The sequence below is a fragment of the Nyctereutes procyonoides genome, unplaced genomic scaffold (assembly GCF_905146905.1).
Source record: "Nyctereutes procyonoides isolate TBG_1078 unplaced genomic scaffold, NYPRO_anot_genome, whole genome shotgun sequence".
In the NCBI taxonomy this organism is placed as follows: domain Eukaryota; kingdom Metazoa; phylum Chordata; class Mammalia; order Carnivora; family Canidae; genus Nyctereutes; species Nyctereutes procyonoides.
The window spans coordinates 36,797,778-36,820,071 of record NW_026575133.1 but is presented as its reverse complement, the minus strand read 5'-3'; the positions used below and the strand labels follow the sequence as shown (position 1 = coordinate 36,820,071).

Here is a 22,294-nt window from a genome sequence, read left to right as displayed (position 1 = left end):
AAATGTTTGATTTGTGTGTGTGTGTGTGTGTGTGTGTGATCAAGCTTGTCAGAGAACATCATTTCTGGTCCTTTTTTATTTTCTGTGCCAAGTGGGTGTGCAACTTCCAGGGGGAAGAGAAGTACAGAGTGGCCCTTTGATGCGGGCTGGGGACCTCCTCTCCCTCCTCTGAAATTCCCCCTTGCACATTCTCCTGGTGGGTGCCTCCTGGTGGGTGCCTCAGCTGGCATGTCTTCTCTCGGTGCTTTTAAACCCAATCTGAGGGATCCCTGGGTGGCGCAGCGGTTTGGCGCCTGCCTTTGGCCCAGGGCACAATCCTGGAGACCCGGGATCGAATCCCACGTCGGGCTCCCGGTGCATGGGGCCTGCTTCTCCCTCTGCCTGTGTCTCTGCCCCTCTCTCTCTCTCTCTCTGTGACTATCATAAATAAAGTTAAAAAAAAAATTTAAAAAAAAAAAAAACCCAATCTGAGCTGAATTCGCACTGGGTGGATCCCTAGATGCTAGAGAAGATACTGTGTGAGTATTAGCAGTGGGCAGCAGCCCCACACCCCTGCCGTGTCAGCCCTGCTGGAGGTTTTCTGTAGGCGGCTTCCCTAACCCTTGCCAGAACCTTGTTGGGTTATCTCCACGTACAGATAAAGGGGAAACTGAGGCTCAAAACAGTCAGGGGACTTTCCCAGGTGCACACAGCTTGTAGGTGGTACAGGCAGCTCAGACCTCAGCCTGATGATTCAGAGCTGGTGCTGATAACTGTCACCACTGTATACAGTTCTTTGTGGAGGGTCTGGCCAGCAGCTGCTGCTGCATGGCTGCTCTGAGCTGCTCCTTTGCAGCCTCTGGGATCTCACATCCTCCGCCCCCTGCCACCGCAAAGACTGCCTCTTAGGACACATGGCCTTGCCCCCAAATGTGTCTTGAGACATCTTCATTTTATCAAACATTCCCTTTCTCTCTCTGGTAGTTTACAAACAAAAAAAAAAAAACCTCTCTCTCTCTCTCTCTCTTTTTTTTAAAAGATTTTCTTATTTATTCATTGGAGAGAGAGCAAGTGAGAGCACAAGCAGAGAGGAGGGGTATAGGAGGAGGGAGAAGCAGGCTTCCAGCCCAGCAATGTGGGGCTCCATCCCAAGACCCCGGAATCATGACCTGAGCCAAGGCAGATGCTTAATGGGCCGAGCCACGCAGGCGCCCCAGACAAAAGAACTTTCAGTGGACTTTATTTTTCTAAATAAGGGAAAGAAGAGTAAAAATGAAAAAGCCACAGAAATTTCGATTTTTTCTATTTCCGCAGTCCCCTGCCTTTGTAACTGTTCCATGTGTCAGCGTCCCCCAGGAGCACGACCCCACCCCGCCCAGACAGACTGGCTCACTGAGAATTGAAGTGATGGTTCTGTTTCTCTCCCGGCTGGTTCCAGGAGTGTCGCTGGAATATGGGAAAGGTTGTAGATGGTTGTGCACCGCCTGCTGGAGGAGAGCCCTGGTGCTGCTGGAGTGTCCAGCCTCATTCTGAGAAGGAACAAGTTCAGTGTTTCGTGACACCTTAAAATGTGGGGTTTGCAGAGAAGACCGTGAGCGGAGCAGGTTAAGGTGAAAGGACTGGAGCCCAGGTGCGTTGCCGGAGGGAGCCTGTCACGTGGAGGGCCAGCCGCACAGGTGGGGCCACGCCGCTCTCACCTGTTGGTCACACGGGGTTCTTTGTGGCCGTCAGGCTTTCCTTGTCGTCCCAGCATGTTAAGGCTACTGAAGGAAATGTGAACCTTCTCTCAGCTCAGAAAAAAAAAAAAATGTAACAGGCGTTAACAGCAAGAGGAGAAGTTTAGCCACGTAGAGGATACTGGGCAAGGTCTCTCTATTCATCGCATGGGTCTGAGTAGTTGCTAAACTGAAGGCTGTGTTGGGAAGTCTGGGTGAATGTTAGTAGTTGTGGCTTTCTGTAAAGTAACGTGAATAATATTATTCCTGAATCATAACCAGTTTGTTACTTCAGTATGCACCGTGCTTTTAAGAAGTTTATTATTCAGAAAAGCCCGGGTGCCCGGGTGGCTCGGATGGTTAAGCATCTGCCTTCATTCAGATCGGGTCACGATCCCAGGGTCCTGGCACTGAGCCCCACATCGGGCTCCCCGCTTAGGGGGAGTCTGCTTCTCTCTTGCCCTCTGCCTCCCGCGGCTTGTGCACACTCTCTGGCTCGCTCTCTCTCTCTGTCAAATAAATAAATAAAAATATTTTATTTTATTTTAAGATTGTATGCATTTATTCATGAGAGACACAGAGAGAAAAGCAGAGACACAGGCAGAGGGAGAAGCAGGCTCCACGCAGGGAGCCCAATGTGGGACTTGATCCTGAGACTCCAGGACCACGCCCTGGGCTAAAGGCAGGCGCCAAACCACTAAACCACCCAGGGATCCCAAATAAAAATATTTTGAAAAGAGAGAGAGAGAGAGAAGCAAAGTCAAGAGATTTCTAGCAGCAAAATGGGGAAAGAGAACTGACAGTCTCAGGGTCGAAGTAATTCACCCCTGGTATAGAGACGCGGGATTTTAGAAGTAAAGGAGGCTCCTGGAGATCACACAGCCTGGCTTCCTCATTCCCTATAATGAGGGCTAACGTCCCAAAGTGATATCGTTTCCCAAAAACAAACTTAATTATAGAGAGCACACTGATGGTTACGGGGGGGGGGTTAGGATGGAGGAAACAGGTGATGGGGATAAAGGAGGACACTGAGAGGGACGAGCGCCGGGTGATGAATGGAAGGGCTGAATCCCTGTACTGTACACCTGGAACTAACATGACGCTGCATGTTAATTACCCTGGAGATAAGATAAAATTAAACGTAAATAAATAAATATATCTCACGATGAATAACAACAGAAAGGCGATGCAGTTTGTCAGAGCCCACGTGACTGGTAAGCAGTGAGCCAGAGCCGGAGGCTGGGTGTTGAGGTCCCTGTCGGGGTGACCTCTGCCGGCAGAAACCCGGAGCCCTACGGAGAGGTGACGCCCGACGCTCTGGGCTTTCCCACCAGGTCCCCAGGTCTGGGCCCCTGGAGGCCCACGGCCCAGGCCTTGCAAGGTAAAGGCCTCTCTGAAGGCTGGTGTTTGATCTTAAAATTCTGTGACGATACCGCAGCCTACTCCAGAACTCGTTGGAGTTGGTTCTGGTGATGTCTTAGATGATGTTTCTGCATCAAAATCCACATTCTGTCACTGCAGTGTACCTTCATTTTATTCCTTTTCAATGCAACCGTTGAAACATTTTATTGGCTGAAAATGTGTGTACCATCTAAAACCTGGTGTTTAAGACAACCAGTTAAACTTTAGTTTTGTGGGGTTTTTTTTCTTTTTTTGAAGATATGTTCATTTATTTGAGAGGGAGCATGCATGACAGCAAGCAGGGACGGGGGAGGGAGAAAGAGAATCTCAAGCCGACTCCCCACGGACTCGATCGGAGCTCGACCTCACGACCCTGAGATCATGCATGACCTGAGCTGAAATCAAGAGTCGGACGCTCAGCCAGCTGAACCATCCAGGAGCCCCTAAACTTTTAGTTTTCAACTTTCTGTTTTCCAAACTTTCAAGTCAGATGGACAAAGTAGGTCTCGTTTAGTTTGTGGCTCACACAGCAGCCCCCAGCCCCATGCCCTTAACCTGTGGCTGGGCTGTTGGGACCGTGCAGCCGCGCCCTAGGGAGGCTCAGCTCCCCTGTTCCACTCTGCAGTTTTCACCCTGTGGTTCTCAACCCTGTCGGAGCCAACGCCCCCTTTTTATAACAAGTTTTTAACATCCTCATTGCTAACCTGAAATGAAATTCATGCGTTGTAAAAGCAAGTCAATATAACTTCAAGTCAATGTAATGTTTCAACGGTTGCATTGAAAAGAAATAAAATGAAGGTACATTGCAGTACCAGAATGTGGATTTTGACACAGAAGCGCTCCAGCCCCGGTGTGCCAGGAGACCAAGGGAGCGGTCACAGGTGCGCCGACGCGTGCCCGGAGCCATGCTGCAAACACAGACAGACGCAGGTGTGTGGTGCTGAGACCCGGACGCCACGTGTTATGTTGCTGTTGGTGACCTGACGTTCCCAAGTGGTCACTAACTCTTGGGAAAGTTCTGAACAGAGCCAAGCATAATCTTCCCTCCGTTTTAACGCCGATGGCATTCCTGGAACATCCAGTGTGTTGAAAACTGCACACAGTGTATTTTGGTTTTATGTGTAAGTTGGAATCCGTTTGTAGATCTGAAAATTATGAGGCGATTTCTTCTGTCTGAATAGCCAGTGGGAAAGTTCCTCAATATGCAGGCTCGTCTGAACCCAGGACGCTTGGCCTGCCGTGCGCTGCCCCTTAAATGCTGTCAGTGCCTGCTCCGATCACCGAGACATCCCAACAATGCCCCCCACATTTCCAAAATGTCCTCTAAAGAGTTGGCCCTGTCCCCATCAACAGCTGCAATCCCAGAGCATCCTTTCCTCCCTGCTGACAGCAGTTGCAGGCATGGCCATGAAGGGAACGTACGCCCCCTCATTGGGGGAAACGTACAGTGATTGTGCCAGCGAGGGTTTTGGGAAGATGAGCGTGTCTTTTGAGACGGGCATAAAGTGCACATCGCGACCAAGGGACACGGGGGCGGTGGGTGCAGGGTCCAGAGGCGGCACGAGCCGCTGTTGGTGAGCTGAGCTGTCGGCTTCGCGCCTTCCCTGCAGGCGCCTCTGCAGGAGAACACATCCCTCGTGCCAGTTGGTTGCTTTGACTAGAACCTACTGCGCACAAGGGATTGGGGGTTTACCCAGAAAACAAAAGTTTCTGGCTGTTGCCACTTCCTGTAGCAAAGGCCACTCTGGAAAAAGGGACTGTGTGTCAGCCTCGTGGTTACTGTCCACTCCAGGCGGGACCTGTGCCCCGAGTTAGGAGGCGCTCACGTGGGCCTGCGCACGCGGCCTCCCGGGAATCGGAGGCTTCCAGCCTGCCCCGTAGTCGGGAGCGTGCTCCTTTGTCATTCTGGGGAAGAATCTCGCATGGACGGAAGGCTCTGCTTGTTTCCAGACAAAACTGGCCCTTTGTCACGGCTTGGGGCTTCGGCAGCCTGACATTCCTAATTTTTTTTTATTTATTTATGATAGTCACAGAGAGAGAGAGAGAGGCAGAGACACAGGCAGAGGGAGAAGCAGGCTCCATGCACCGGGAGCCCGATGTGGGATTCGATCCCGGGTCTCCAGGATCGCGCCCTGGGCCAAAGGCAGGCGCCAAACCACTGCGCCACCCAGGGATCCCCGGCCTGACATTCCTATTGCACTCACAGGAGCGGACCTTTCCCTGGTAGCTCGTGAGCTGCAGTTAACGTTATGCGGCCTGGGAGAAAAGTCTGGTTTTTCAGTTCTGCTTGCTTCTAAAACCTAAAGGCCAAAAGGAATGTGTATGATCAAAACCAAAACTTCCCCCGAATTCGAGAAAGCTGTGCAGCCGACAGATGGCTTATGTTTCTGAATGGCCCACGTGGTTCATTTGCACTTTACGTCTGAGGACGCAGAACAGAGAGGGGGCTGTGGCCGGGGTCCCCGAGGTGTGGCCACGGCCCAGCCCTCTCTCCAGTGGCCCCAGCGGTGTTCTCAATGCATGGTGACGGTCTCCTCCCAAACACCTGTTCTAGAACGGCAGCCTGTGCCGTCGCAGAGCATTGCCATCGCCGGCCTGCCGCGTGCCCTGCATCGCAGCGTGGCCGCTGGCTTCCGGTTCCCTCACCTCAGTGCCTTTCCAGAGCCCGGGGCTTTCTGAGCCTCACTGGAGGAAGTGACACACGCATCTCAGTCCCATTTCTCAAGAATTGTTCCATGCAGAGTTCTGGGACCCCTGGGACTACCGCACACTTGAAGAGCAGAATGAGAACATTTTCTGGGGCCGCAGGATGACAGGTCTTGGGATATAGAATTCCACACTGTGCTTGATCCCAGGAAAGCTCAGGGCACATACAGACAGAGCCAGGTTTCCCCGACGTGGCGTGAGGCTCTTAAGACAGTGGCCGCATCCTCCTCCTACAGCAGCAGACCGTGCTCTCGGGACTTCTGTGCCCCAGTGCTTATCCCCTTCCTGTTCTTTGAAGGTCATCACACGGGGGCCTCCAGGTAGTCAAACGGGTAGGAGCTGACAAGGAGACGGACACCCTTAGAGCTCTTCAAGCCCCCAGAATGTCCCTGGGATTTGGGTGCAAGGTATTGGGGCTGCTGTGTGGCTGCCCCACCTGGGCCGGGGCCCTCGTGGGGGGCAGACCCTCCGCCAGCCGGCAGGTGCGAAGTAGAGGGTGGCCGGGGCGGCAGGGGGGCAGGAGGCCTGTCTGCTAGGCCTCCCTCCCGGTGTCCTGGGCCACGTCTTCTCATGGGGTGCTCCTCAGCCTCCGTCCCCTGGCCGAGCACAGCTGTCCCTTGCTCCCGCCGGCACCTTGGGACGGCTGGTCTGTCACAGCCTGGACTGTCTGGTGCTCCGAGCGGGAGGCCTGGCCACTCAGGCGGGCACGGGCGCTTCTGCCTGTGGCCCCGCCGCCGCCTCCGTGTCCTGCTGGAAGTCTGGACTCTGGAGCTGGAGCCCACGGAGGCTGTGAGCATAGCCCGGGGCCCCCGCCCCAAAGGACTCCTGCTTCCACCCCACCCCGGGTTTGTTCACCTCGCTCCGCAGCCTGACCAGGCCCGGGGCTGCGGGGATGGGGCTTGTGGGGAGACGTGTCCTCTCGGCCACCTGTGCGCCCCTGCGGCCAACCCCGGGCTGGGGCCTCGGAGCCTCTGGAGGCCTGTGCTGCTGCGTGTGTCTGCAGCATCGCTCGTACCTCAGCGTCGGAGAGCTGTCCTGGCTACGGTAAAATAAACCCTAACGGCAGCACTTTGGAGCCAAGGGTTCAGCTTTTTAGAATTACTCTGAGGCAATTCCTGTGATGATCAGGGGAGCCCCCCCCCCCATCTCCATCATCAGCATCTCTGAAGCTCCACCTGTGCTGCTCCAGGCCCGGGGCAGAGGGCCCCCGGGGGAAGGGCGCGCTGGCCTGTCGAGGAGAGGACGCTGCATTCCCACCAGGAGCCTGGATCTCGTCACAGGCCTGGCTGGGTCCGCTCCCCACCCCCCTGCCCGAGCCTGGGGGGGCCCGCGGGGGCAGCGGCAGCCCCGCAGTGGTTTCCAGCGACACCCTCGGCCGCCTGCTAGCTTCAGTGAGCATAGTTTTGGGTTTTGGGGCTCCTTCCTTTCCTTCCTTTCCCTTTCTCTCTCTGCTTGCCTCCCCCTTTCTACCTTCCTTTTAAAATTTTGCTGTTTGTTATGAAAAGTGTCAAACATACCCAAACATAGGTGGGATAACAGAAGACAGAGGTCCCTCCACTTGAGCAAGTGTCGGCTCCCCCCTCCCCCAGCTGGCCGGCCCAACCCCACAGGTTCTGACTCGGGGTTCTGGGGGGGTGATTCTGCATCTCTAACTCTTTCCCAGGTGCGCTGGGGTGGGATGGGGGCGCACACTGTGCAGCCGGGGGGTGGCCCCCCACCCCCCAGTGATTAGAAGGCAAATCTGAGGATGATCGTATCATTTCATCTTAAATATTTGAGTAGGTCTCAACAGAGACGTAGTAGGGAGCGGGAAGAGGCTTGGCGCCCCTTTCCCAGTGACTCACGTAGGAAGGGAGGAGAGCGGCCTGGGCCCGGAGGAAGGAGGAAGGGGAGGAAGGGCCGGGCCAGCTTGCCCTGGGGCCGCCCTGGCAGGTGTCCGGAGGTCACAGCGAGCTCACGGCTCACTCGGCCGAGCGTCCACGGAGCTCCACGGGAGCTGGAGAATAATGAAAAGACGCATGCCGGGCAGGGTGTTTTCCAAGCTCGCCTCCCTAAACCCCTGTGCAGCTTGTACCTTCTGTCCTAAATCCCATAAACCCATCCATCCCTTTCCTTTTTTCCATCCCTCTTGTCCTTCCAGCTGTGATGGAGCATCGTCATCTCCCTTGAGTTTGGGAGTTCGGGGGTGTTGGTGTGGAGGCACAGTCAGCCTCTGAACCCCACTCAGGCCCCGGAGGCACGCAGGTGTCAGCAGGCAGGACGTGGGGCACGTCCAGGTTTGGGGAAGTGCCCTGCACACCCGCATCCGGGTGGGGACTCTCCCCCGAGCGTCTCCGGCTTGCGGAGCACACAGGCTCTGCTCAGGACCTTGGGCTCCTGCCCCCCCCGGACCCCCCGGCCTCCCCACTTTGCTCCGTCCTTTGTGCGTGGTTCCGCCAGGCCCACCCGCTCAGGATCACGGGCCCGCTAGCTCAGAAGCGGCCCCTTCCCGCTCCCCACAGTCCAGCCAGAGCAATGGTTCTCAAACACAGGTCAACCCCACGGCGTCCCTTTGTAAAAACCCCTTCAGTGATCCCATATTCCTTCAAGATGAGGTTCCAGATACGGGGGCCGAGAGCTCGGTCCACCCCGCAGGCCCTCAGGCTTCCCCGCCTTGTCCCTCGTCCCTCGCACCGCCTTAACCATACCCCCCAGGCCGGCGATACCCAATAGCTGCAGTCCCCACAAGCCAAGTAACAGAAGTGAAAGTAAGCATTTGGGAAAAACCCTACAAACTGACATGGCCGTGACCTCAAGAATGTGAGTTTCTGCTTCACAGAAGTGTCGGGTGGTGATGGATTTGTGCACAGACGCGTGGGTCCGAGGCCCACGGAGCCGGGGAGGGCAGGCCTGGGCCTCACAGAATGTTGGACGGGAAGGAATTCTTGGTCGCTTATCTCTGCGGCGGACCAGAGCCGCTTTGTATTTTTTTGTTCATTGAACCACTTGATCCTATCCGATATTTTTTTCTTTTCTGGTGACTTGGCGGCAATCATCTGAGTGGTCCCTGCCTCTTAGGCTCTGGGTCAGGCTCTTTCGTGTTCTTGGCAACGTCAGTGGTTTAGGGTGAACCGTGTTGTCAAAACACTCTGGTTTTTCATTCAGGCACCTCAGGCCAGGGTCGGGCTTGTTACGCTGATCACAGGCTTGTGCTCTCAGAGTTGGCCTTGCAGAGATTTTGGAACAGTTTAAACGTTGGCTCCTGTGTCTGTTGGTTTTTAATTAGCCGGATTCCCAGAAGCAGCAGGATTGTTACCACTTCCTGGCTCACGGGTGTCTTGAGAGATGCAGGCGTCTTATAAGGTGGCGACTGCAAGGATTTGAAATTGTCCTGAGTTAGACATTTCATCCCGTTTCTAAATTCTAATCTAGAGTTGATTGGCCACAGTTGATGTGCCTTTGAGTCCGGCCGATGCATCCTCATGAGGAATTTACTCCAGAACTTGGTTCGTTCGCATGGCTCCATCCTCATCCCGAGCCCACGCCCCTCAAATCGGGAGCTGCTGGGTTTTCGTCTATTGGTGTCCTCGTGGCCAGAGAGACTTACTGGGTCGGACATGAGGACTGCAGGGGTGGGCAAGCTGTGACAGGAGCCTTTTCCTGGGTGGAGGGAGCCCCACAGGAGTAGCTGGGACGGAGTCTGTGGAGTCTGATGGGATATTAATTTTGGAGGCCTGCCCATCCCGTGGGGAGGCCGCCCCGGGCGTCGGGGACTGTACGTTCACGTAGGTGGTGTCTTCGGGGATCTTTGGCCCAATCCCAAGCAGAGCTAGACGAAAGCAGGTGGGACGGGATGGGTGTGTACACCTGCTCAGACTCCCCGCAGGTCAGACACGGCACTGTGAAGGCAGGGTCATCTCGGACCCCTTCTCCTCGTCTTGCTGCGTAACAAATACCCAGAAACCTAAAGTAGCACACGTTTATCATATTAGGCTCCGTGGTCAGAAGTCTGGGCACAGCTGCCTGGATCCTCTGCTCAGGGTCGCACAGGCTGCGATCCTTTCTGGAACCTGGGGTCCTCTCGAGCTCACGTGGTCGTGGGCAGCATCAGCTCCCGCTGTTGTAGGACTGAGATCCCGTTCTCCGGCTGGGGGTCTCCCTGGGTCCCTCGTGGCTCTTAGAGCCCGTCTGCAGGTCCTTGTCGCGTGGCCCCTAACAGGCCAGCTCGCCCTTTCAGGCCGGCAGGGGAGTCTCTCTGCTTCCAGACCCTCTTAGAAAGGTTCACCTGATGAGGTGAGGCCCACCCAGGATAATCTACCTTTGGATGAAGTCAGCTGATGAAGGACCTTGATTACTCTTGCATTTCTCTTTGCCACGTGACGTAACCCAGCGACAGGAGGGGCGTCTCTCATCCCCGCCGTGCTGCCCATACTCGGGGAGAGGATTATGTGGGGCAGGTGCACCAGGCTGGGAATCGTGGGGACCCCCGAGAATTGGGCCTGCCACCCTCTTGTGTCCCCGCCGGCAGCCCTCCCTCCTCCTGTCCCCTTCCCCGTGTCTCTCATTCCCACTCCTTCTCCCTCCTCCCCTGTTCCTCCCACCCAGGCTGGCGGCTCTGGCGGCCTGATGGGTCCTGGCCTAGACTCTCAGACCCAGAGCCAGCAGGCGGGGAGCCTACGCCTCCCCGCAGGAAGGCCGGGAGACGGGCTGCACTCAGGGTGAACCTGGTCCTCTTGCTGGCCCGGCGATGGGACGATGGGACCGTAGCATCTCCCCGTGGCCGGATGTCACTCAAACAGAACTTCCCCTCCCCTCCCCTCCCCTCCCCTTGAGCTTTGCTGGATCTTTTTATAAACCCGAGTGGCCCTTCACACAGTGTAGCATGGTTTCGAAAACTGGAAATGGCACCGAGGAATCAGTGTTCTGGGGCAGTTGTGACTTTTGACGCCCCCTGACCTGAGGCACCTGGGCCTGGGTTGATAAAGGAACCCCAGGAACGAACCAAGTTAACACAATTAATTCGTCATGAGTTCACACACCGGCCAACACCTGACGACAGAACAGCTCCAGTCAGTTTTCAACCTAGAGGAGAATTTGGACAGAAGATGAGTTTTTAAGTCAGTACAGGTATGGCTTGGGGGACGTGTAGGTCCTTGGCCCCAGGACCCGCCGCCCTGATGTGTGGCCCTCGGCGGGGAAGCTGGACCGTGACACTTGAGCCACCGCCTGCGTGCTGGCCCAGCAGCCGCCCAGAAGCACGCTGGCCGTCTCTCCTGGCCCTGTGTTCACATCTAAAATTGTGTCTACACAACTGTCGCTGAAAGAATTACACGTGTATTCCAAAAAAAAAAAAAAAAATTAAGTGGAAAGAGGGTGGCGTTTGCTGGACCCCAGAGAACCCGAATCTGGGGCCACCTACACCAGTTACTCACTGAGCCATTGGCCGTATCAGCTGAAATAGGGAACCAGCCCGAGCCCCGTGGGCAGGGAAGCCGTGTTGGGGTGGCAGGTCCCACGGCGCTCGTCAGGCCTGGCCTAGCTTTTGACATGGTCTTCGGTACAGTTTGGCTGAATAGCTGTCCGGCTCGATAGATGGCTACCCGGAGACGGTTTGGGTGTTTTTGTCTTGTTTTAATGGAATGCCTCTAACCTCCTGAACCCACCAGTCGTTCTGCTCTGGTCTCAGTTGTCTTGAGAAGGGACGGGCTTCCCAGCACTGCAGGTGTCTGAGGGGGAAGCTGAGGGCACAGGACGTCCTGAGAGGTGACTGACTGGCCAGGAGTTCTGGAAAGCAGCGTCACAGTCCCAGCCCTGTGCCCTGGGACGGGTCTGGCAGGCTCTCCAGGCCTCCACTTCCTGCTCGGTAGAAGGGCGGGGTGGAGCGGGGCGGGGGGAGGGGGGGGGGTTGGTCATGCCCAGCCCTCACACCTTGCTCCCTGCGGGAGGCTGTCCTAGCTCCAGAGGGAGACACGCCGCCAGGCCCTGCCACTCGCAGGCTGTGTGACTGTGGTCAAGTTCCCTACCCTCTCTGTGCCATAGCTCCCTCCGCTATAAACTGGGGATGGTGACAACATCCACCTAACGGGGCTGTTGCAAGGACTCTGTGGCACAATCTACACACAGTCCTTAGAGCTGCGCCCACCTAGGGGCGTCTGGGTGGCTCCGTCGGTGAAGCATCTCCCTTTGGTGTGGGTCACGAATCCAGGGCCCTGGGATCGAGCCTCACATCGGGCTCCCTGCTCAGCAGGGCGTCTGCTTCTCCCTCTGCCTCTGGCCCTCTCCCCTCCCCACTCGTACTCTCTCTCTCTCTCTCTCTCACTCTGTCTCAAATACATAAATAAAAATCTTTGGGGAGGGGGGAAGAAGAACTGTGCCCACTTGGCATTTGTTCAGGGCTCCGAAAATGGTGCGATCCTTCCTGCCGTAGCTGCTGCTCCTGTCACTCCTGACACCTGTGACTCAGGAGTCAGTGACGTGTTACCGTGTGTTTATTAAACCCCCCGAACGAAGTCGCCTACTGACAGCCTCGTTGTCGTTCACGGGAAACGAGCCCCTGGTCTGTCTCCTAATAAAATCCTCCGTGTGTTTCAGGCGGAGGCCAGGCTGGCCGCGAAGCGTGCGGCCCGCGCCGAGGCTCGAGAGATCCGGATGAAGGAGCTGGAGCGGCAGCAGAAGGAGGTAACGCTTGGGTTCCGTGCTGGCTCCATTTGTATTCTGGGGGAGCGTGTGGCGCAGAGACCCCTGTCGCCGTTGACGCCGTGGCCCTCGCCCGCGCCCTCTTCGCGGCCCGGCCTTCTGGCTGGAAGGAGCCAAGCGGGGCTGGTTCGGAGCCTCGTGGTCAGACTGTCGAGCTGCAATCTCGAGCCTCTGAGTGAAAATGTGAAAGAACGGAGTATTGTTTTTTTTAAACCGGCCGACCCTTTGGTTTAAAAATATTTCCCCCGTGGCTTTGACCTGTTTCAGTGAGTTCCGCGATGCCTGAAGCCCACAGGTGATGCAGGAAAACCAGAATAGGCGCTGTGGGTGGAGTAGCTCGGGAAGACCCCTCCCGCCCCCGGGAAAGGGCCCGGATGGGTTTGCACACCTGTTAGTGCCGTTTGCGACTTATTTTCATGATCCTGAGCTAGAGCGGAGTCGCGTGGACAGCGCGAGCCTGAGGACTCTTGGACTTGCAGTGAGAGCAGTGAGCCCTTCGGTGACCTCGAAGTCAGCCTGGAAGAAGCAAGTCCCCGTCCGCCAGGCCCCGGAGCTCTGTGGGCCACAGCCTGCAGGAGCGTCCACACCAGGCCCCTCCTTGAGGGCTTGTCTTGCTCAGAACATCCGAATGGAGAGGCAGCCCAGGTGCTCGTCCCGGGGGCTGGTTTCACGTGGCCAGAATCTTAGTTGACCCAGTGTTTTCAAGCACGTGAAATTTCAGACAAAAACCTGCATTTCCAGTTTCTCTTAAAAATCACCACGGATTCCAGCCCTGGGCCTCACATCCCCGGTAGGGTGGGGCCCGGCCACCAGCCCGAGGGGCTCATCGCCACCCCCTGCCCGTGGCGGGCCGCCCCTCCGTGTGGTGAGCACACATCCCCGGGAAGGGGCATGACCCCTTTGGAGTTTGGGGGAGAAATCTCTTCCGTGGGGTTTGAAGAATGGATGGAAGATTACTAGAAACTCCAGGCCAGGCTGTTGCTTAGGAGAGTCAAACCGCAGGCCGGGTGGTGGGAGGGCAGGGGTCCCCCAGGGCAGCCCCTCAGTGATGGGGACACACAGGGGTCGTGGTTCCCGAGAAGGGCCGCACCTGGAGGTGACCCGGGCGGTTGAGCAAGCAGGGGTACGGTAGGCCCGTGACTCATCCTGTGTTTACAACGCGGTGAGGACGGGACGGGTGACTGAAGGTAATCCACCCTCCCCCTGCCCCTTAGAAATACAGATACGCTTGGTCGTACAGAAGTTCCAGTCTTGTTTTTTTTTTTTTAAGATTTTATTTATTTATTCATGAGAAACCGAGAGAGAGAGAGAGAGAGAGAGGCAGAGACACAGGCAGAGGGAGAAGCGGGCTCCATGCAGGGAGCCCGACGTGGGACTCGATCTAAGGTCTCCAGGGTCACGGCCTGGGCTGAAGGTGGTGCTAAACCGTTGGGCCACCGGGGCTGCCCAGAAGTTCAGTCTTTAAGACCTTCTGCCTGTAGGGATAACTTATACTTTGTTTTGGGGTACTGTTTTTCCTTTTGATTCATGCGAAGCACGGGTTCGGCATCTTCCCCAGCGCCTTCCCCTGAGACTCAACATTCATTGTCTGAAAGCTAGAAATAGGCCCCGTGGACTTTTCACGGGGGAGATCTGGACTCACCTGTTGACTGGTGAGCACGGTGAAGCGCCCCCTCCCGTGACCTCAGTTAAGGGTCAGGTTGGGGGCCACTCGGGATGAGGACCTGAGGGATGCCCATCCATCAGCGCCGGGGGCGGTGGCTGCAGGCCGCCCAGACACGCATTTTCAGAACATCTCGGGAGAGAAGGACCTGAGCGGGAGATAGAGGACACGTGTAGGTGTCATCCCTGGTAGACTCTGTCTCGTACTTGGGACCGTGTCACCCGGGCTTTAGGAGCCACCCCAATGCCAGGCAGCTTCCGCACACTCAGACGCTGGTATTAATAGGAATCAGGGGCCACCCAATGGAAAAGTTCTTTTAGCCTGGACTGGTTTTTAAAAATAGGTATTTTTCCTTTTTCAGATGCTTTTTCTAAAACTGCCTGGTATCTGTTTCCCTGGAGAATATCTCTGTTCGTTCATTAGATGACGTGCAAGCCAGCCATGTCCAGGACACGGCTGTCCCTCACCCCACCCACCCCCGTCCCCCTTTGGACGGCCGCCGCCCCCTCGGGGTTCCCCTGGTGTTCCAGCAGGGCCCTGGTCCCTTTATATGAAGGTTGTAAAAGACCTGTAGGAAGAGCTCCTGACATGTGTCCCTGCTCTGCTGGGTTTTGCCACAGTTGACAGAATCCCAGCAGCGTTGGGGTCCCTGGTGGCCTGTGAGCCCCACTGCAGGCAGAAGCCGACGGGGAGGCTCTGGGGAGGGAGGCCGGCGACCCTGGGCTCCCTGCGTGGGGCGTGGATGCTCAGGATGCTGTTAGTGATCTTACTTTTATCGATGTCCTCAAATGTGCGAGGCACCTCCGCCCACCGAGAATACCATGTGACATTTCTGCAAGACCAAGGCGAGACTGGATCATGCCCTATGCACCTACACATGTGTCTTCCGGATTATATATTTAGATTAACTGTGTCCCTTCCTTAATTATGGGTAGAACCCATTTGATTATGTGCATGAAAACATAAGCGGCTTATCGTCCACAAAGTCCTTTAGCAAAAGTTCTTGACTTTAGAAAATAAAAGTGAAGAATTGAGCCCCAGAACGTCTGAGGGGCCTGGTGTAGAAGCGAAGCAGTGGGGGCCTCCTGTGGGCTCCTGCTGCTCCTCATGGCAGCCTCGTGGGGCTTGGGGGCCCTTGCAGGGCACTCAGGGCAGAGGAGTCCCCGCAGGGCACTCGGGGCAGAGGAATCCCCGCAGGGCACCCAAGGCAGGGGGGCCCCCACAGGCACTCAGTCCACCGCAGGAGTGGGAACCGGGGCCTGTGCGCTGGCAGGGCCCATCCCCGGCGTGTGGTGCTAGCTGAGGAGCTCAGCTTTGCAGAGAAAAGCCAATTAAAACCGGGGATTTGCTCACAAGCACCACAGTTGGCCTTCTTGATCACACGGGTATGTGACCTCACCCTCCTCCCTGTGTGACCTCATGCCCCTCCCTGTGTAACCTCACCCCCCTCCCTGTGTGATTGCACCCTCTTCCCTGTGTGACCTCACGCTCCTCCCTGTGTGACCTCACAGACTGTGCACCTGTGCTCACCCTCTTCCCTGAGTGATGTCACCCTCTTCCCTGTGTGATCTCACAGACATCATTTGCCATGCTCACCCTCTTCCCTGTGTGATCTCATCCTCCTCCCTGTGTGACCTCACCCTCCTCCCTGGATGGTCTCACACACATCATTTGCCATGCTCACCCTCCTCCCTGTGTGATCTCACTCTGTTTCCTGGGTGATCTCACAGACAAGCAGTCAATCAGTGAAGACACCTGTAGAGTCCTTCTCTGCTGAATTCAGACTCGTATTTGGGGTCAGTCACATGCCCATGACCGGCCCCCATGGCGTGAATTACCAGTGTACCGTGACAGCTTCCATGTGTCAGGGAGGAAGCAGGGAAACTAACCCTGGTCCACGCAGCCAGCTGGGGCGCCGAGTGAAGGAGTAGCACGTGGGGAGGGCAGGACACAGTAACAGCCGGGTCAAGGAAGGGTGAAGCATGGAGGGAGCCCCCCCCCCGATCTGTCCTACCATTTATACCGATCTGGTTGGCTCAGCAATAGTACTGACCCACCCAAATGACAATTTTGCTATCAGAAATTTAGGGTCTTTGAAATCTGAGAGCATTGCTGTTCCAAGTTTGCTTCTTCAAAAAAAAAAGTTTTTGAAAGGTTTAAATTAAAAGATATATATTTTATTGCTGGTCCGAGAGCTCTGGGGTGGGGCAGAGGGGACCCGCAGGGACGTCCTAGAGCAGAGCCCCTGGTCGGGGGCAGCAGGACGCCTGGTTACTGTCCCTGACAGCCCGAGCTTTACTTACATGAGGAAAGTGGACAGTTACCCCCCACCCCCCGCAGCTAAGGGGATGGCCGAGCCAAGATTCCCGTGTAGATGTGACCCCTGCAAAGCTGTGGTGCTGCTAGTGTGCCCTCTACCTCAAAATCAAATATACGATTAACAACAAAAACAGAGGATAGAGTCCACGGCATCCACGTTGTCCCACGGCAAAGGGTCGAAAAGCCAAGATGCACATAATCCCGGTCATTTTACAAGTAGAAGCAGGAAAAGCAGGCTTTTCGTTGGCGCTGACTTGGAAGCACAGTATAATGAACCCAGAAGAGGCAACTTCGTTAGCAAGAGCGTTACAAAGAACGCAGGAGCAGTAGCTGCTCATCTGGCTCTTTCCCGATGTGAGCCAGCGTCTGGGGGCAGGGACCATACACGTGTGTGTGCATGGGCACACGTGAGCGTTTGTACCTCTGGGGGGAAAAGTGAGACAAGTTAGCGGGTCTAAGGATTTGGGAAGGTGTACAGACAACACTTCTCCCAGCCCGCCCTTTGCATATCACATCTCTGGGCCTGCCTATTATTAGAACTAACTAACACAACCTGAGGTTATACAATCTGATAGCCCGGGGCAACTGGCATTTTAAGTTGTTGATTAAGTGGAAATGAATATGCTTTGGAAGGCCAGTGTTGAACTCATAGGGTTGACACTCTGCTGTAAAACCCTGAGAGACGTGATCCCTGTTTCCATCTGGTGGCGAGCCATCCCCCTCGACACAGGTGTTTCTCAGCAGGGCCAAGGGTTTCCTTGAGAGGGAGCTCAGATCTGCTGAAGGTGCACAGAGCCCGTGAATCCCTAGAGGAGGAGGGTGACTGTCCCCGGGGGCTGAGAGAGTGGGACCACAGACCCTGAGGACACGGGGCTTGTGAGCTGGCTGTGGGTTTACCCGGATCTCCCAGGCCAGGCCCGAAGCGGGAGGGTTGTTCTTTGCGTAGATGGTGAGAATCGACCGTGACCTATGTTCACTGTGCTGTGGGACTTTTTAAAAGGATCATGAGCTCCTTTTGAATGGATTCATTAGGGAAGAAGAACCCGTAGATATTCTTTGGGAACTCCTAGCGAACCTTTTACCTCACATGGGGACCTCCACCAATAGGAGCAAAATGGTGATAGACGACCAGCTGGTACGATGATTTGGACGCATCTCTTTCATTGCCACTTACTGATAAGCATTTTCGTGGAGAGTGCTACGTGTAAGATGGTCACAATGTTGGTTCCGTTCACCTGTGCTCACCCATGTACGCCCAGAAACGGCAGGCGTTGGCAGTGCCTTGAATAAAGCCTGATTCAGCAAATGTTTTGTTCTATGAATGAATGAATGAATGAATGAATATTTCAGCCTTACCTAGTGATTACTATACAGTTAGGAGGACTACCTGAAGCAAATGAATATGCCAGTGTGGGATAATCAGCTTTTAAAAAAAGACCTTTCAAACGTATTCTGTTGATGATGGCTTTTTCCTAGGCTCTCATTTTCCTGGCATTCCGTTTGTACCTGCACGCATCCGAACAGGAAAGCCTCTTTCTTCCCCATTTGTGAATTTGACCCATGGATTTTCCAATTCAGTTTCTGTACTCTCCAGTTGAACTTTTATCACTGTGCAAAGAAATTTCAAATTGAAGAGCAAGTGCTTTTCCCCACTACTGGGTAATGGGCCACGGAGACTTGAGCGTTGGGGCCCTACCAGGATTCTTGCAGGGACCCATGTGTGCATGCCGGGTTTCCCCACCGTATCTCAAATAGAATGTAAAATGAATTAGGAAATTAATGATTCTTCGAATGAGACTCCAAACAGTTTTCAACTCCTGTTTTACCAGTATTCGGTGTTATTGTCGGGTTTTTTTTTTTTTCCAGTATGGTTTTTATGCACATTTCCAGAGACTTAGAGAACTTTTCTTTCTAATGTATCTACTTCTGTAATTTGGATTTCATATTTCTTTTCCCGTTTCTGTTGCCCTTCTCTAGATCTATCAGGTTCAAAAGGTAGGCTCCTTATTCTTTGTTTTCTAATTTGCATGCACTAGTTTTTTCCCTTGCCAAGGGCCTGGTCACCTTTCAGAAATAATGCCTTTCATTGAAAATGCATAAAAGTTTTTCCTGCTTCTTTTACTGCTTTGTTTACAAATTGGTTTGATCAAGAGTGCCGAAGTTCCTACTTCCACCTCCACAAAAAGCAACCATCAGACGCGTGTCTGTACACAGAATCCTTTCCTCGTTGCTGCTTTTCTCAAGGAATTAGAATGTTGTTTCTTTGAGGAAAAAAAAAATTCTAAGACAAAATAAAATCACGCTTCAGAATTGGGGAGACCTTTGAAATCAGAGATTTAAAGAGAAAGATTATCCTTCCGTATGATTTTATTAGAAAAAATTTAAAATCTCAATGCAGATTATCATCCGTTGAGAGATTATTATATATACTGATTTAAAAATCTGATTAAAAAAGAAAATGATATGATAGTAACGTCCAAGAGCTTAAAATAAACCTGCCTTCCATCCTCAAACGTGCAGGGTAGTAATGTGCATGTCTCTTTCCTAGGCCACTTAGGAGCAGCTGAGATTTAGAAGTAAACACACTACTGGGCACACAGGGTGAGGTTGGACACGACTGGATCAGCGACTCCTGATTCGGTCATGATGACGAAGAGAGTGATTGGTTCCCTGAGAGCTTATAGTGTGTGTTACAGTGAGTCTTTCCCAAACCTGAATCTGGCCCATTACTCCTGACATCTTATCATAGTGGCTTTTTATAAATCTCTTTTGTTTATAAAGGAAAACTATTTTCCTTTTAGAGCAGCGAAAGAAGTTAAAATAAGATGACCATTTCAGAGGTTCTAATAAGCAGATCCTTTTAAACACATGGCCGGTAAATTAAAAATTCCGGCCGTGGCTTCCTTTACTTGCTACCATACCAGCTACAATACCGCAATTCCAGATTGCCTTTGCTTCCTGCCCCCCACCCCCACGCCGCATAACCACTGCCTAGAAGAGTGTGAAGAAATCAGATAAGCAGATGCCAGAACCTATTTGCACTTTACCAGTCTTTGTAGGGTCTGATACTGGAATTCATGTTGAAGCTCAATCCACACATATTTAAGAGTCCCACGAAGAATTTAACACATAAGAGACAAAGCTGGCAAGGCTGGGGGACCCTCCCGTAACAAACTGTGAACACACACACACACACGCACACGCACGCCACGCCCACTAATGAACACTTTGGTTCATTCCTCTCTAGTTTCCGGATCGCAATTATTTTCTGTTTAGTCACTCACCAGGGTTGCAGTGTTAGGCCTTTGGAAGAATGTTAACGTATATACAAAATCAAACCAGAAAGGAGGTCGGAAAAGCAGATACACATTTTTATGATAAAGATAGGCCAAGGCAAGGCTTTGCTTATTAAGACCCGAGAAAAGGAAGGGGAGGCAGTAAAGGCCTCTCGTCAGCTCACACGGCCGTGCCGTGCCGTGCCGTGTGATGGCTTCTCTTCTACTGAATCAAAGCTATTTCTGAAAGCCAAGCACCTTTTGTATTGTTAAGTCTGGCCCTTGCTTCCTCTGCATGACTCACCGGCTAACCATAGTGGTTTACGTTTGAAACTCTGTACGCTTTCCGCACTTTGCTGTGCTGGCCCGCTAACGACCCTCAGGACTGCCGGTCAGTTGCTCTTATTTTCCTGGGGGTGGGGGTGGGGGGTTCTCCTCCCTGGAATGTCCCAGAAATGCAGCTAGAGGCATAGCAGTTACATAGCAGGTCACCATGAACGAGACGAAGATCTTCAATGCTGGTTCTTGACCTTTATCACAAAAAGAGCAATAGATGTTGTGCAGTGTTTGATACCGGTATAGAATTGGTGAAAGGGGGGGGGGGAGGAAAATAGGAAAATCATACAGATTTCTTTTGGAATTTGAATAATTTTTGTGAATTTATATAAACTCCCTTTAAAAAGAAAAAAAAAAAAAACTTCCTTCTACCTTTGTAATTAAGCCGTGAGCTGAAGAGGGTTGATGGTGCCACATGTAAAACATAGAGAACCCTGGATTTTGTCTGTGAGAGCGGGGCCCACGTTAATTGAATGCAAAATGGCTTTAAGCTGTTGCCTTTCACTTAAATTGAAGTTAAAGCATCCAAAAAAAGAAAGAAAAGAAAAAGGAAAGTGACTTACAGAAAAAGACTTGACTCACGTAGTTTTGACGTATTACATTTCTGTGTCGGTTGAAATTTGGAAGCACGGGTAAATTCTCCCTCTGGTTTTTGCCTCTTCCACCTCCCTACTTAGCACCATCTCTAAGAGGAGAGGGGCAGGAGCGTCGGAGCCGTCTGTTTAGAATCTGGCCACCCTTCAAGAGACGCTGAAGCTGAGCCAAGCATAGCAGCGTGTTTTGGCAATTAGAAAACAATTTCAAAACTTGTCTTGGACTCTAGCCTCTATTTTTTTCTGATGATAAAATTTTAGGGTATAAAGAGGACAATCACATCTATGTCAGAGGATATGGAGGTCCGGTTGGTTATTTCTTGCCTTTCCTATTGGAATTGAGGGGAAAGTGAGGAGAAAAGCAAAGCCTCATTATTTGAGACCGTACTTGGGCTCCCCCAGCCTATCTTTGGAATTACTATATTTAGTGACGGCAGTAGCCGTTCTGAAGCTGCTTTTCTCATTTTAACTTGGCCCCCCCGGGGGCTTAGACAAGCGAGGTGAAAACCTGGAGGCATTCGCTAAAGAAAATGCCAAATGCAACCTGCTACCAAACTGGTTTTTTTTTTTTTTTCTGTCCCAGGCCCTCTTCTTCGCCACTCAGTCATCTCTCCATCCGTGATATGCTTTAAAGACATCCAAAGAACGTCAGTTCTCACAGGCCTAAATTTAGCGTAGACATCAGATACCTGGAGCGAGTGTGCTAGAGACCTAGGGTCATGACCACCCTCTCCCCCGTCCTCGGGGCTCTCTCCCCGCTGTAGTGGCACAGGCATGAGTACCTTCGAGTACCTTCGCTCTGCAGATCCGAACAGCCTCCCACAAGGGCTGTGGGGCCGAGCTTGAGCTCCCACCTGCTCCGCAGTGCTTCACCCCTGCCCTCCTGGCCTGCCGGCGGGGGTGGGGGGTGGGGGGCTGAGGAGGTCCCTCCGCACAGGCCTCCCCCACAGAGCCCCGAGGGAGGGAACGTGGTGTGCACTGCTCTGCCTCGGCATGTTCCCCTCCCCGTGTGGCTTGGGCGGCAGTTTGCACATGCATGTCAGAACAGTTTCTTGTGTGGCTACCGTTTTCACGTCTTGCCTAATTTTCTTTCCCTTCTGTCTATAGAAATACTATGGGCTGGACACAAAATGGGGTGACATCGAGCAGTGGATGGTAGGCCTTGAATACAATTTTAAGAAACGTAAACGGTTTATAATTTGATTCTTACGCAGTTTAATTCTATTGGTAGATTCCTACTGTACCGTAATTTAATACTGAGAGATTTTCTTCCAGGGACTAACTACTGCATCCGGCCTGATGGTTTACATCCGTAGGAAGCCGGGTTAGAGACGGCCGTGGCCAGGCATTTCTGCCTGGTCTATTGGGCAGCTGCTGTCTCCTGGAGTCTGCAGGCTAGTGGCTTGTGGTCTCCAGTGCCACCGCCCGCCTCCCTGTCTCCTCAGGCAAGGGGCTTTCCACGAGGCACACATAGGAGGAGACGGTGCCCCAGGAGTGAGGCTCTAGAAGGGGGAGCATTCCCCTTGCCGTCCACTGGCCCAAGAGAACGTGGACCCACTCCTTCTCTGGTTGCTTCATCCACATGAGTTCCTCACACCTCCTCCTGTCCTGGACACCTTACTGAACGGCCTC

The 22,294-nt window shown here is 53.5% G+C and overlaps 1 protein-coding gene across 22 annotated transcripts in view; it reads left to right on the top strand.

Annotated features, from left to right (window-relative positions):
- LRRFIP1 (LRR binding FLII interacting protein 1) overlaps positions 1–22,294 on the top strand; it is a 141,488-nt gene that overhangs the window by 65,784 nt on the left and 53,410 nt on the right. For 17 of the 22 annotated variants that reach the window (XM_055346141.1, XM_055346139.1, XM_055346137.1 and 14 more), the window contains exons 2-4: positions 12,372–12,458; positions 18,436–18,453; positions 21,770–21,817. In XM_055346141.1, coding sequence (XP_055202116.1) covers positions 12,372–12,458; positions 18,436–18,453; positions 21,770–21,817 — 153 coding nt within the window. The remainder of the gene's footprint in view (positions 1–12,371; positions 12,459–18,435; positions 18,454–21,769; positions 21,818–22,294) is intronic. The other 5 variants (XM_055346140.1, XM_055346135.1, XM_055346134.1 and 2 more) reach the window with 1 other exon arrangement.